Source organism: Pan paniscus, chromosome 1, assembly GCF_029289425.2.
Source record: "Pan paniscus chromosome 1, NHGRI_mPanPan1-v2.0_pri, whole genome shotgun sequence".
NCBI classification, from domain to species: domain Eukaryota; kingdom Metazoa; phylum Chordata; class Mammalia; order Primates; family Hominidae; genus Pan; species Pan paniscus.
The window spans coordinates 156,752,717-156,767,440 of NC_073249.2; the positions used below are offsets into that span (position 1 = coordinate 156,752,717).

At 34.8% G+C, this 14,724-nt stretch overlaps 1 protein-coding gene across 8 annotated transcripts in view; it reads right to left on the reverse strand.

Annotated features, from left to right (window-relative positions):
* Nucleotides 1–14,724, reverse strand: part of LRRC7 (leucine rich repeat containing 7) — a 577,334-nt gene that overhangs the window by 23,163 nt on the left and 539,447 nt on the right. For 7 of the 8 annotated variants that reach the window (XM_055117394.2, XM_034967334.3, XM_055117378.2 and 4 more), the window contains one exon: nucleotides 12,983–13,057. In XM_055117394.2, the coding sequence (XP_054973369.1) occupies nucleotides 12,983–13,057 (75 nt within the window). The remainder of the gene's footprint in view (nucleotides 1–12,982; nucleotides 13,058–14,724) is intronic. The other variant, XM_034967345.3, reaches the window with a different exon arrangement.

Here is a 14,724-nt window from a genome sequence, read left to right on the forward strand (position 1 = left end):
TGATAGAAATAAATCTTGGCAACTGAATGACTGATGGTTATGTAATTGCTTTCTTTGCGGTTTGAGACTCAGTTGATTAAGAAAAGAGGCAGTCAAGTTGACAGCTTGGCTGAATAGAGGTAACAGAGCCAGTTCACTGGTTGACTTCTTCAATTTTCAATGGACTGATACTTATTTTGGTTACACATTGCCTTTTTTATTTTACTTACTATTTTTATGCTTTCTTAAAATATGATTAATATTTCAGATAACCAATCACTTAATAATTAGACTCTTTCAGTGACTTTAGCTTTTTCAAATTTAAAGCAGCATTATATCTCTAAAAATGCCATACAGCCTTTAAAACTTAGATGAAAGTTATATGATACATTATATCTCATCACTAGTTCATTAAAATTGATTGACTAATGATGTAGTAAAGAAGATTCCAAAATATTACACTTGTAAACCATAGTAAATCTGCCAGTAAAAAAATACTAGATGACAGAATATAAATTCTTGGAAATTCATGTAATTAGAAGTAAAAATTTGCTTTGAATTAAAGAAATCTTAAATACATTCCTTAACAACATTTAATAAATGAAAATGCCCACAGAAGTTGGCATTGGCTGTTTCAGTGTCAGGAAACAGTAGTTGAGTAGAAGTTTGGGTGTGTTACACAGCTCAGATTTCTTGCTCTGCGTTATACTAAAAATCAGACAATGAGGTTACATTTGATGTTATTTCTGATCAGTTGGTGATGAAGAGTAAAGAATACAGCATATGGGCCATTCTTTTTTCTACTCTTAACCTGTTTCAGACATCAGGAACATAGCAAACTTGCATGAAATAATTATTTATTCCACTGTAGCTTTGAGGGATGTACTGACTACCTTAATGCCTTCAATTTGACCAAAATACCTTAATGCCTTCAATTTGACCAAAAGTTGTAACTTAATTGTGAAATTAAAATTGAACTTTAATAATGGAGTTCTTGATTGTCAAACCATAATAGTGACTTTGTGAGTGCTCAGATTTCTCTATCTGCAGACTCAAACCTAGAATTGCAATGAATTAAAAATCCACTGAGAATTTTCACGGAATTGTTCAAAATTTAAATATCTCACAGTTAAAGAAATAAAAAATTTTCTAGGATTTGGAAGCCATGAATGGTATGTTGTTCATCATCATACTTGACATCGTATCAATGTTAAAAATATCAGTGTTAAGGGCGAAATTGGTATAAAACTTAGCAAATTAATGATAGCTGTTAATTTTGAGTGGTACTTTTATCATGAAAGATCTTCAAAGAAGGTTAGTCGGCTCTCAATGTGATTACTTAAGCATTTTTTTTTAAAAAAAAGAATGTCTGTTTTGTACTCACTTCCGTAGGCATTGTGCTAGGCACTGGGGATGGGTAGTAAGAAAGAGATGAAACAGGAAGGCTCCAATCAAAAAGTAGCCATTCAGGAGGGGAAATAAGTCATGCACGTAACTAAAAATAACATAAAATGCCGCATGTAGAATGAGCCCTCAGTACATATATGCTGAATTGAATTAATATCTGAAGACAGAAATAAAGTGCTGGAGTAGTTCAGAGGAGGGCAAAGAAGAGAGGGACCTCTTCTCTTTGCTGTTTCACTGAGGCATAGAACAAGTGTGATTCCCAAAGGACCACAGTCCTTGTCTTGTCTCATTCCTAGAGTCTCCTCGAGCCCTCAGTATGTTAACAGTTGTTTTTTTTTCAGGTAAATTCTGTAACAGTATGTGCAGAATAAAGCGTTCAAAAATGGTTCATGTGTGGAATCATTTTTCTAAGAAACAAAAAAAAAGCACCAAATCCAAAACATGCGACTTTAGACCATAGGCTTTAGCATGGGAAGCAACCATAAAAATAAACTTACGTAGAGGGGCTATTTTTTTTTTAAACAAGGTGTTAGTTCAAAAAACCTCTTCTTCAAAAGGAAGAGAGCCCAATATGTAGAACATTTAGACAGATCTTTTTAGAGAGAGACAAAGAAAGGGAGAGAGGTGGAAGAAAGATTGAATCCAGTGAACCAGCTTACTTGCCAATACCTTCCCACCCCTCATTGTTCATGAAAGCCCAGTGTGAAACCTGTTGGTTTAGTCTAATCCTGTCATTTTATAAATGAAAGACCTTCATTTTAAGGAGACCAAACAACTTGTCTGAGGTCATACAACCAGGGAAAGGGCTAAGGCTGAATCACCTGATAACATAATATTCCTTCTTCTTGTTTCTTTCATTACTTCACTGAAATAATAAGACCACAATCATGTCAAGTAATTTGAGCTGACATTTCACTGGACATGATAAAATAATGAACATTTTTCCCTTAAAAAACTGTTGCTATATCACCTCCAAAGATAATTCTGTTCTTTACAGTGGTTGCCAAACTGTGATTCCCATTCAGATTTCTATCACATTTAATTTAACTTATTCTAAAAATATTGGTAGAAATAACATTTAGTCCTAAATTAAAAATCTACAGAAATGCTGAATCTCCATTTTTTTTTTTTGAGTGGAAGGAGATAATAGAATAAATCTCAGTTCCAAAGAAACTTACTCTTTCTTAGGACAGAAGAGCAAAATGAATTGACACTGTATTTGTTAAAATGAATGTGGTTATCAGGCTTACATCTTGGATAGTTCAGACAGGGAATCAAACAACTATGTTACTATATTCGTGTAGGGCTTCTCCAGTTAAAATAAAGACCAGAAGAATCACAATATTCCAACTAATGGAGTTTTGCATTTTTGTTCGCGTGCGCGTGTGTGTGTGTGTGTGTGTGTGTGTGCATAGAAGAAGAAGAGGCTGAGGAAATAAATGGTGGTACTGTGCAATGTTCATTGCAGGGTATAAACCCAATGATGCTTTGAAAAAATAAATGCATATGATTTACGTGTATGTCTATTATATTAGTAAATACATGCATACTGTGCAAAAGACGATTTGAAGAACAAATGCTAAATTAATAAAAAATTTAAATTTTATTGCTGCATTTGGCTACCTATATGTTTTATATAAACACACTATCCTAGATTTGAATAAAATGTGTACAATTTTGAGGAAATTGCAACCTAATGAAAAATGAGAAATAAATGGCTTAAGTTGAAATGAAGTTACCAAGAAAACAATCTAAAAAGGGAAAAGATATTCTGAAAATTTAATCCTTAAAAAATATGTAATTAATGGGTTTCTAGCTTTAGCTGATTTGAAAGTATGAAGGAACATTTTACTATAATCATTACATTATTTCCAGAAGCTCTCTCTCCTTTATTTAATTTCTTATTTGATATCTTCTGTGCCACAAAATGTTTTTTAATTGTCTCTTTTCATGATTTAGACATGAAAAGACTGAAGGTTAATGAAAATAGTATTTGCAATTCCAACAAAAAGTAGAGCTTTGCAATTACAGCTCATCAATCTATCATAAAACACACTTGGTTTCTGAATTTCCTCTCTTGTTCTCTCCTGGATTTATGTTTGATTACCTTCTGGTAAATGTTTTGTTAAATGGATAAATTATAGATGTTTATATTGCAGAAACAGTCCAGATGATGTTGTAATTTTCCTAGAAATTCTGTTGCATTCTTATTATCCAAAGCTCTAAGCTTAAAAATAGCTCAGAGAAGGCCTGGCCACAGGGTTGGTGGGATTATCCAATAGGGAGGACAGCACAGTTCATTTTAAACTCCAAAAAAAGAAATCAGCTTAGAGATATGGGCATGTGATTTCTGGTTGATTTAAATTCACCACCCAAGGGATAATCCTTTTTAAAGGACCAGTACACATAAATTTTGTATGTTAGAGAAATATTAGTACATTGATATCTTGCACTTTGAATGCCTACAGCTCTTAGGATGAGGGAAAATGAAATAATGCAGTGACCAAATTAGTGCCTTAAGAGCAAGCCTTCATGGTGTTCAATCCTGATTGCCAGGTATTATGAGAAAGAGTAGGAATCTCAGATAATCCTCATTGTGCTTCACATTAACTAACTAGAATTAATTCTCATTTCAAATTTTAATCTGATAAGAGTACTCTCATTAAGTATTGGGATATATTTAGGGCTGAGTGTACTCCATAATCAATACTATATTGACTCTATGCCAAGCTATTTAAAAAACTTTCCTTTCTATCAAAAACCTGAATTATAGACGTTCAGTTCTTAGAGAGTTCATATGAAAAATTTACATTGCTTTTGGAAATGTGAGAAAGTTTGAAGTTTTAATGAGTTTTATTCTAGTATTTAAAAAAAACCTTTGCAGAACAAAACATAAATAAGAATTTCTGTTTTTTTTTTGTTTTGTTTTGTTTTTTGACATGGAGTCTCGCTCTGTCACCCAGGCTGGAGCGCAGTGGCGCGATCTTGGCTCACTGCAAGCTCTGCCTCCCGGGCTCACGCCATTCTCCCGCCTCAGCCTCCCGAGTAGCTGGGACTACAGGCGCCTGCCACCACGCCCGGCTAATTTTCTGTATTTTTAGTAGAGACGGGGTTTCACCGTGTTAACCAGGATGGTCTCCATCTCCTGACCTCGTGATGCGCCTGCCTCGGCCTCCCAAAGTGTTGGGATTACAGGCGTGAGCCACCGCGCCCGGCAAAAATTTCTCTTCTGTGTTAAGTACACACATGTACTGCAGCTTGAATTTCTCATGAATTAAAGCTCATAAAAGATATGGCAAGATAGAATATACTCAACTGAAGACTGAATTATTTGAATAGAAACTCAGGTGTGGAACTGATAATAAATAGTAAATCTGAATAAATTTATTTATCTGCTCTGATTTTTGAATGCTTGTTTTCTTTTTATCAAACATATCAAATGATCATCTTCAACAAATAAATTTCCTACCTTGATTTGCAAGCCAATTTCCCAACAAGCCACATTCCTTTTACTTTTCACAAAAAGAATAACTGCAAAATCAACCCCTAATTTTCAGGGGGCTCTTTGTAGCCAGGCTGGTCTCCATTTTGATGAAGACCTTGCTCTTAAATGACAGGCTCATTTGATAAAAATGACAGGTTCATTTTATCAAATGTTTTATCAGGCTCTTAAATGACATTTTATCAGGCTCTTAAATGACAGGTTCATTTTATCAAATGTTTTATATTCAGCTCTTTTTATCTCTCTTCCTGCTTTGTTCCTGCTCTGTATAATTTGGGTATGTCTATTTCCAGGACTAGGTTGTGGAAGGCAGGAACTTGGTTACATTCATATAACATTGTTTACATTGCTTGGCACAATACTTTGTACACAGTGGGCATTTGATGCACATTTTCCAGGTAAATAATTAGAAAATGTAATAAATATGACACTATCAGCAAAATTTGCTCCAGAGAAATCAGTATTGCATAATGGTGTGAAAGTTGTCAGAATCAAATAGAGTGACTAGTGTTAAACAAAACAAAACAAAAAACCTGGCAAATAGAGCGGGGAAGGCCATGAAGAGAGGGTTCTCATACTTGTATACCCAAGTATGAGATATACAAAACGATAACAAAAACTATCACAAAAGACTGCAAAAACACAACCTTACACAAAAACCATTGCAACCTTATACAAAAAATGCTTCTGCAGGGACATCTGCCCAGCAATTGGTTGTCCAGTCTTGGACTGGCATCATCCTTGCTATTGATCTTTGTAGTCAAGGATAATTATTTAAAAGTAGTTACATAATCCTTATTTTTTCCTTTAAAAACCATTGTCTTTCTTTACCTTCCTGAATACATACACAGTTTACTATGGCATATGTATTCCCATTTCAATGCTCTATTCCCAAATAAACACCATTTTCTTTTAAAGAGTCTCTCTCTGCTTGTTATTTTGTTGACAATGGAAGAACTCAAATAAGTTATCGAACATCTGTCAGTAATAGATATCTTGCAGGGTTGTATGATTTAAATGACACAATAAAGACACTTAATGGATGTTACTTTTCTATTAACTAAACTATGAAGGATAGAGTCACCTTAAAAAACTTAATTTGTTTTATTGGTTTTCATGTTTTACTAAATAACTCAAAATATTTTTTGATTTTCAAAAAGCATTTCCTCAACATTTTTATTGGTTTTCTGTGCAAGAACTTTGTATATTATGAACAAAACTAAATGTATAAAAATATGCAGTCAAAATCTGGCATATAAAACCACACTTTAAAAGACAGTTTAACGAGGGGTTCTCATTCTGTAACCCAGGCTGGAGTGCAGTGGCTCTATCATAGCTCACTGCAGCCTCAACCTCCTGGGCTTGAAGGATCCTCCTACCTCAGCCTCTTGAGTAGCTGGAATTACACATGTGTGCCATCACGCCTGGCTAATTTTTAATTTTTTTCGTAGAGATGGGGTCTGCTATGTTGCCTAGGCTGGTCTTGAACTCCTGGCCTCAAGCAATCCTCCTGCCTCTGCCTCAAGCAATCCTCCTGCCTCTGCCTCCCAAAGCACTGGGATTACAGGTGTGAGCCACTGTGCCTGATCAACATAGTTTTTAACCTATTTCTAGTTCCCTCCTAGTCCAATTGTATTAAAATCTTACTCTTCAATGTATTATATCATTATAAGCAATTATTTACCTAAACATTAAAAGTTATGTGATTATTCCTCCATAGTCCCCCACCCTCAGTGTCTCTGGTGCTTTTGATTTTTAACCACAAATAAGATAAACTATAGAAATGTGGAACTTACTTGGCCTTGTTGGGAAATGCTTTAGTACAATTTTTAAAGGGTCCAACACTTCATTTTAACCATAAACAATTTCTCACTCTTCAGGTTTTTTTTGGAAGATTTTTTTAAAGAATTTTTTAAAATTCAGAAAATGAACATTAACCATTTCTTAATGATTTACGGTAATAACTGTGAACATCAACACTCTCTTAGGCACATACATGGCCCAGTTAGTTTGTTTCTGTAACAAACATTTCCCAAAATGTGTTGTATGGAAGTGGTTAATTGATGCTTTGGTAAAGAGGACTGTATGGTTAAATATGTTGAAAAATATATCTGTAAGAATTCTCAGAGTTCTTAGCCTGTTTAGTACAGTGTAAAGTCCTGAAACAAGGGATAGAGTATGAAGTGATTTCAAAACTTAGTTGACCATGAACTCTTTTTTTTTGGAATATATGTCAAAAAATGTCATTGAGAAAACTGTTCTATACTGAAAGTACAAAACTTTCTTTTAAAAGCCAGAAACAAGATTTTAGAAGTACAATCTGCTTTTACTTTAAAAGTACAATGTGCTTTTAAAATCTTGTTTCTGGCTTTCAAAATAAGTTGTTCTCTTCTGTTTCTTGCTTTTAAAAGAAGTTTCTCTCTTACTGCAGAGTGAAGCTGTTGGCTATGACTTCTTGCTTCTGGCAATGAGCCTGGAGCCAAAGGCTTTCACCTTGGTGGTCTGGACAACTAGATAAAAGACTCCCAGGTATGATATAAATTCTCTCTTATGAGTAAAAGGAATGAGATTTAGTGCATGGGCTTTGTGACATTAATTATGGATCCTCAGAAGCACTTTGTTTGTTTTCTAGCTTATGTTTTTTTTCTTATAGCTGAGGCTGTTGATAAGTGAGCTTTACCTAAGCAAGAAAATTCTCTCAGCAAGCTGATCACACCTACTGGTCATTAAGAGAGCCATCAAATTTCCATTCAGACAAGGAAGCGTGATTCAGTGTTTGTATATATATCTGTGTACAACAGATCCAGCCATAGACAGACATTTCATTTAGACTTCTCTTTGTGGAGTCTGAACTTACCTCTCCCATTCTGAGCCTTGAATGCCATATCTTGCTCGCTGTCTCCCCCTATCGCCATCCTGAGCCTCACTCCAACTCATCTCCATGTTTGAAATTCTCCCAGTCCATGAAAAACTTATTAAAATCCCAGGGTTTCCTTTCTTCATGACTCTAACACATGAGTCTGGGGTCTTCCTCTCCAATATTCTCTCCTTTATACTCCATATTCACCCTTTCTAGCATAAACCTCTTACCCCTGCTCCTGAAAACTCATGCCAGTCTAGCCCACAGATATTCCTCCTCCTCCTCCTCCTTTTCTTTCTGTTAAGCCTGGAGGAACTTCTGCTCCACCAGGAATAAACTCCCTTCTTTCACCTCCCTCCACAACCAGAGATCTCCATGATCCCCAGTGCACCCTGCCACACAGGTCTCCTCTCCCTCTCCCTCAGTGATTCACTGGAGGAGGTAAGAAGAGGAGGGTCTTACATCTTGTATTTTTGTTTGTGAGTGGCCATCCTCTCTGCATCCCAGGATACACACTTTTATATTAATCACTCCATTCCCTTAACACAGCTACAACATTTATTAGATACATCACAAAATCAAGTACTTTATTAGTTTCCTAATGAGTGCATACATTCACCTTGTCTCCCTAGCTATTAGCTCCCTTAGGACACATGACTTCCCTCCTACCTATTAAGGGGCTTCTAATGATATTCCCTTATAAGACACTAATCAGGATGTGGAGTGGAATTGTCAGTGATTATAGAACAGAGCAATGATAATAGGTCTAATGGACATCAAACCCCATGATTTTGGCCAAGAGAAGATGCTCTGAGCTGAACAACTTACCAAAAACTAACTTTAAAAAAGTAAAAAAAGAGCAATAATAATGACTCTGCTAATAGCCCAAGTATTTGTTGATAGACTTATTGTTGACAGTAGTTTCTTGAACTGTCTATATGAATTGTTGGGCCAAGGTTCTTTCTAAGACAAGAAAAAAAGAAAAATATCTAGCTTGTTTGAATTATTATCTCATTGATTATTCCCTTTTAGCATCTTGAAATACAGCCATAGACAAAGAGTATGTTTGGATTGCAAATTCCAAAACCCTTAAAATGATGACAAGGTAAAAGAGACTATAAAATTATCTTCAATTAAGTACCTTATTTATATATCTCATATTAGAAAAATCTGTTTTGGTTATTGGCAAAATCTAGATGTCATCAACTAAATCTCTATAAATTATATAATTTCTCTTTCTTGCCAAAATTAGGCTTATGTATGGAGATGGTGGGGGTGGGTAAATGAAGAGGAGAGGGTTTGGCTTCCCTGATTGAACAGGACATACTTGCGAGAGAGTTTTAGGTTACAACTGTGAATCATGTTGTTAACTATCAGGTACAGTATATATTTTTTTCCAGTCTATTCATCTTTTCAACAGAGTAACTATAATTACTAGATTTTCTGTATTCATATATATTTTGAATCATAAAATGTATAATGAATTAGACTGAATTTTTTAGCTGGAAAGAACATTAGAAAAAAGAAACTATGACGATAAATTAACAAAACTGTCATTTCAAATATTGGCAAATTCACATGGCTTATTCTAGCATATTTTTATATTCCATGTGCTTTCAGTTTTTTCTCTTACTGTTATATAATTGAACTTAACAGAAGGTGAGTCTATGAAGGGTCAGTTGCTCTTTCCATATGCCACACTGTCTTAGAGTAATTATAATGTGTCTATTCCGGGAAAATGAATAGTACAACAGAAAAATGATGTGAATGTGTTTTAATTAACATCATCCCTTATTGCACACATCTTCATGTAATTCAAATAACATGCTCATAATATCATAGCTGAAGAAGAAAAGAGTGGATGGTATAAAGAATTATAGAGAAAGAAAGAGATCTAATAAATTCTGGGTTTGGGAAGAGGGATTAGGAAAGACATATCTCTTGTGCTCTCTCATATATCTTTTGCTATTTGCTATTGGGTTAGATTAAACCCCAAAAGTATTGTCACTTAGGGAGGGCCATTCTTTTCTTTTTTCTCTTCTTTTACTTCAATTCTCCAGGTTGAACATTGCCATTAAGCTTTGTAAATAAATTCGCTCCATTGAAAACACATGATTCTGATCTTTTAAGTGATAGATAACTCAATGTTATTAACCCATTTTTTCCCAGCATTCTTTAAACTAAGAGACAATAGTATTATATATAGATAAATATATAGCTTGCCTTCTTAGCATCTGATATTGCAAACAATTTCATTTTAGAATTAGCCATTCTCATTTCTTTCAGAAAGTATAATTGGCCATGTATGCTTTTTAATTAGTATGACTGAAACTGTAAATACATAATTTATTTGATTAAAGTCCATGTACTTTTTCCTTTATCGAAAATGGGCTTTGATTTTATTGGACTAGGTACAAGTGAGTTCTAGGGCAAAAATAAAATGTCACATCCTTGATAGTCATTTGTGGAGAGAAGAGACATCTTGGGTGCAGCTTTTCTGCAGTATGCTTGGCTGAAAATTTCTTCCTACTTCTTGCATGAGGAATCCATTTCCTTGCACTTTGCTGTTGTTTTTACCTCTCCAGGATTAGAAATACTGAACCCTCATAACCCTCACGTCCACACATATAATTCTAGAATTTCATAGCCAGAAAAGAGCATTCTAATACCTTGCAAGTAGACACTAATGTCTTTATTTTTATTTTTTATTTTTTTGAGACAGATTCTCGCTCTGTCACTAAGCCTGGAGTGCAGTGGCATAATCACAGCTCACTACAGCCTCCAACTCCTGGGCTCAAGCACTTCTCCCACCTCAGCCTCCCTAGTAGCTGGGATTACAGGTGCTCGCCACTGCACCTGGTTAATTTTTAAATTTTCTGTAGAGACGAAGTCTCACTGTGCTGCCAAGGCTGGCCTTAAACTTCTGGCTTCAAGCCATCCTCCTGCCTCTGCCTCTCAAAGTGGTGGGGTTACAGGTGTGAGCCATCATGTCTGGCCTGACACTAACCTATGTTTCCATCTGCAAGATATACTGTGTATAATTTTGTTATAATACTTACATATACATTTCTGAATTCTAGCAAAAGGGAAAAATCTTTATTTTGCTTCTGTCATGGAGGAAGGAACTCTGCAACGTTGTGTCAAGCTATAGCATACTTCTCTACCCAGCTTCACATTCTAGTAGGTAAGAGATCTGAGATTAATTGGCTATATTTTTTTCCAGACTCTAGGATTTAAAATAATTTCTTTGAAATTCAGTGGAGAAAAAAATTAGCCATTTCCTTTGCTAATGAGCAGCATTTACCAAATGTTAGAGAGTTATGTTGTTAGTTTATTCTCAGCTGTTTTTCACTACAATTCATACAATTTTCAAAGAGTTGAATTTTTGAGCTAGGAGGGATTTCAGATATAATATAAACAGCAGTTCATTTTACACATAATGAATTTGAGGCCCATAGACATTATGTAAAATATCTAAGATCAAAGGACTAGTTAGGCTATCCAAAAATATAGAACTTCCATAATAAAGTGGTAAAGGAAAATTTTAGATTATTATATGTGTGGTTTTTATTGTTTCTCAGCTCTAGCTCAAAAGACCAACTGCTATTTACATCTTCTGCCTGCATAGAATGAACTCAGGCCTGCTGGGTGGTGTTTCTATTGTGACATTGGCACAGGCTGAAGTAGCTTAAACACTTTTCAGAGAACTATCATTTTTGAAAACTTGAGTAGCTGATTGTGATCTTGCTAATTAGTTTAAAATATTTCGGAGAGGCTGGGCGCAGTGGCTCATGTCTGTAATCCCAGCACTTTGGGAGGCCAAGGCAGGCAGACCACCTGAGGCTGGGAGTTCGAGATCAGCCTGACCAACATGGAGAAACCCTGTCTCTACTAAAAATACAAAAATTAGCTGAGTGTGGTGGCGCATTCCTGTAATCCCAGCTACTTGGGAGGCTGAGGCAGGAGAATTGCTTGAACCCGGGAGGCGGAGGTTGTGGTGAGCCGAGATCGTGCCATTGCACTCCAGCCTGGGCAATATGAGTGAAACGCTGTCTCAAAACAAACAAACAAACAAACAAACAAAAACAAAACAACAACAACAACAAAACAAAACACCACCACCAAACAACAACAACAAAAAAACCAAAAAACATTTCTGAGAATGAAATGTTAAAGCAATCTTAGGATTTCTACTTTTCTAGGACTTTCTGAGAGAACGCAGTACATTGGAGATAGAAGATCTCCTTGGAGCTGACTTGAGGGGATCCTTGCATTTTTAAACTGTGTTTGTATAGCTGATCTAAGGTTCCTTTTCACATGTCTTGTCTTCTCAGTGAATCTAAATGTTCAGTATATTATGTTGAGCCATTTCATAACTGTTGCAGATGGTCAAATATCAGCAGTATCAAGTAGTTCCACCTATTTATATAACGGGAAATTTCTGGGGTTCTAAGTCAAAATACTGAAGCTTAAATACATCGATAATGCTTAAGAGCTTTTCCTTGGAATGTAGAAAATGATTATGCCCCTCTTATATAGGAAGTGAACTAATGAGCTTCAAATCACTGATAAGAAACAAAGCAAAAAATTAAAGACAGTGAATTCAGAGAGAAGGACAAAAAAAAGTCAAATAAATGAGTTTATGTAAAGTATTTGCTTAATTGTTTATTGGGGTGAACCTTTTCTGATACGCAGAGCTTTAAGTTAGTGAAAGTCATTTTCCATCACACAATGCATTTTAAAAAGTCACCTTATATAGAGCTAAACTTTTGTTTATCTAAGCAGGGGGAGTAGAATGATGTATTATGTATTTCATAGCATTCAAACAGTAATAAGCCTGTGGTTGAGAAATTAAATATGGACCAGTTCCTTCTCCCTCATGAAAGTCACACACATACTGTGTTTGGGCACTTACTCTTACTTGATAACTATGCATAGATTAATATATATATATATTATATATATTTCTTATATTATCAAGTAATTCCATTCAATTCAACAAAAATATGCAAAACATCTGTCATGTGCCAAGTACTGTGCAAGGTGCTAAGGATATAAGATTTGTCAGACTGAATTGTTTTTGACTTCACTTTCAGCCCCAAAACAATAAAGGCAAATAAGCAATGTGAGAAGGACTTATTTTCAATCATTTAATTCAAATCATTTAACTTGGTAACATGGTTACATATTTGTCTCAGTATGGCATTTGCATGCATTTCTTTTATCTGTCTTACCTGAAGGATCTTATCACCAGGCTGCAGTAGGTTTGATGCTGGCCCATCAGGCTGAACCCTAGTAACAAAGATACCCTATAAGTCAGAAGTAACAGAGGTTAGGATTCTATTACCAAGAACCGGGCCTACTTAAACAAATCTTCATTCACATAGAAAACAGTGAAAACAGATCCAGAAACAGTTTATGCATGTAGGCTTCAAAGAATATTATAGTATTTTAAGCAAGGCAGCACTCTCCAAGTCAAGTTTAAGAGAAGCAACATTTTTGCTTGCAAAAACAAGCTTATCTTGTTTTGAAAGTGTAATTATGATTTATAAATTGATCTCATGGCATATTCTTAATGATTTTTTCCTTAAATCATTTGAAATGTGATGCTGAATCATTTTTTGTATAAATTCTGAATTTGTCTTCAGTTATTCTACTTAACTATGTCTCCATTGAAGGCAGTTGAAGGTATTTGAAAAAGTATCTCTATTTGATAGGTTATAAGTTCATTGTATACTTTAAAAGCTTTACTAGAATTATATATACGACTGGTTTATTTTAATGCATATTGTTTCATATGTTACTGAGAATTTTAATATAAAATGTATATGAACAAATTAAACATAAGCAAACTGGAACATGCATTTTAAATAAAGTTTATGACTATGTGGTTATAAAATCCCTAAATTGATTAATGCAGTTTATAAGAAAGTCAAATTAATTTCATTGACCATGTATAGAAAGAAAACATATATTGAATGTCTACCACATGCTAGGCCTGGATGGCTCATGATATAGAGATAGACAGAATATAGTTTCTGACTTTAATGAGCTCACAATCTAGTGGAGGAGAAGTCAAGAAAACCAATAATTATAAACATTGTGACAAGTGTTATGATAGAGGTATAACAGATTGTAAAAATATGTTGCACCCAGCTTATATTTGTGTGTTAGGTTCTTCCAAGAGGAGAAGATACCTGATAGCTGAATAACAAAGAACACACAAAAGTCATCCACACAGGTAAGGGGAAGAAGGAAATTGCAGAGAGAGGGGACAGCACATAAGTGAGTGTGCCTGTTATATCTGGGAAATTTCAAGTGGTTCTGCTATGGCTGGAGTGCTGATGGAAGGGTGGTAGTGGATGGGATTGGGAGCGCAGCAGAGGATCAGGCCAAAAAGTAGGTTAGGGCAAGATTAAGATGGCCTTTCATAAACCTTCTTACCAATTTCAGGTGCTACTGAAAGATTTTAAACATGATTGTGATAAGATTTTAATTGACATTCCAAGAATAAACTGATGAATGGATAAACAAAATGTGGTATATATCTATATAATGAAATATTATTTGGCAATAGAATGGAATAAAGTATGGAAACATGCTACAACATAGAAGAAAACGTTATGAAAACACTATGCCCAGTGAAAGAAACAAGTCACAAAAGGCCAAATATTATACAATTCCATTTATGTGAAATATCAAGAATAGGCAAATGCACAGAAACAGAGAGCAGATTAGCATTTGCCAGTAGCTGGGGAGTAACTGTTAACATGTACGGAGTTTCTTTTTGTACATAGTAAAAATGTTCTGAAATTAGATAATCATGATGGTTGCACAACTCTGAACACATAAAAATCACTTAATTGTACACTTTAAATTGTAGAATATCAACTATATTTCAATGTAACTGTTAATAGTTTTTTATTCCTAAGCATTATTAATAAAATAGAAGACAATATTTTGATATTCTTGCTTG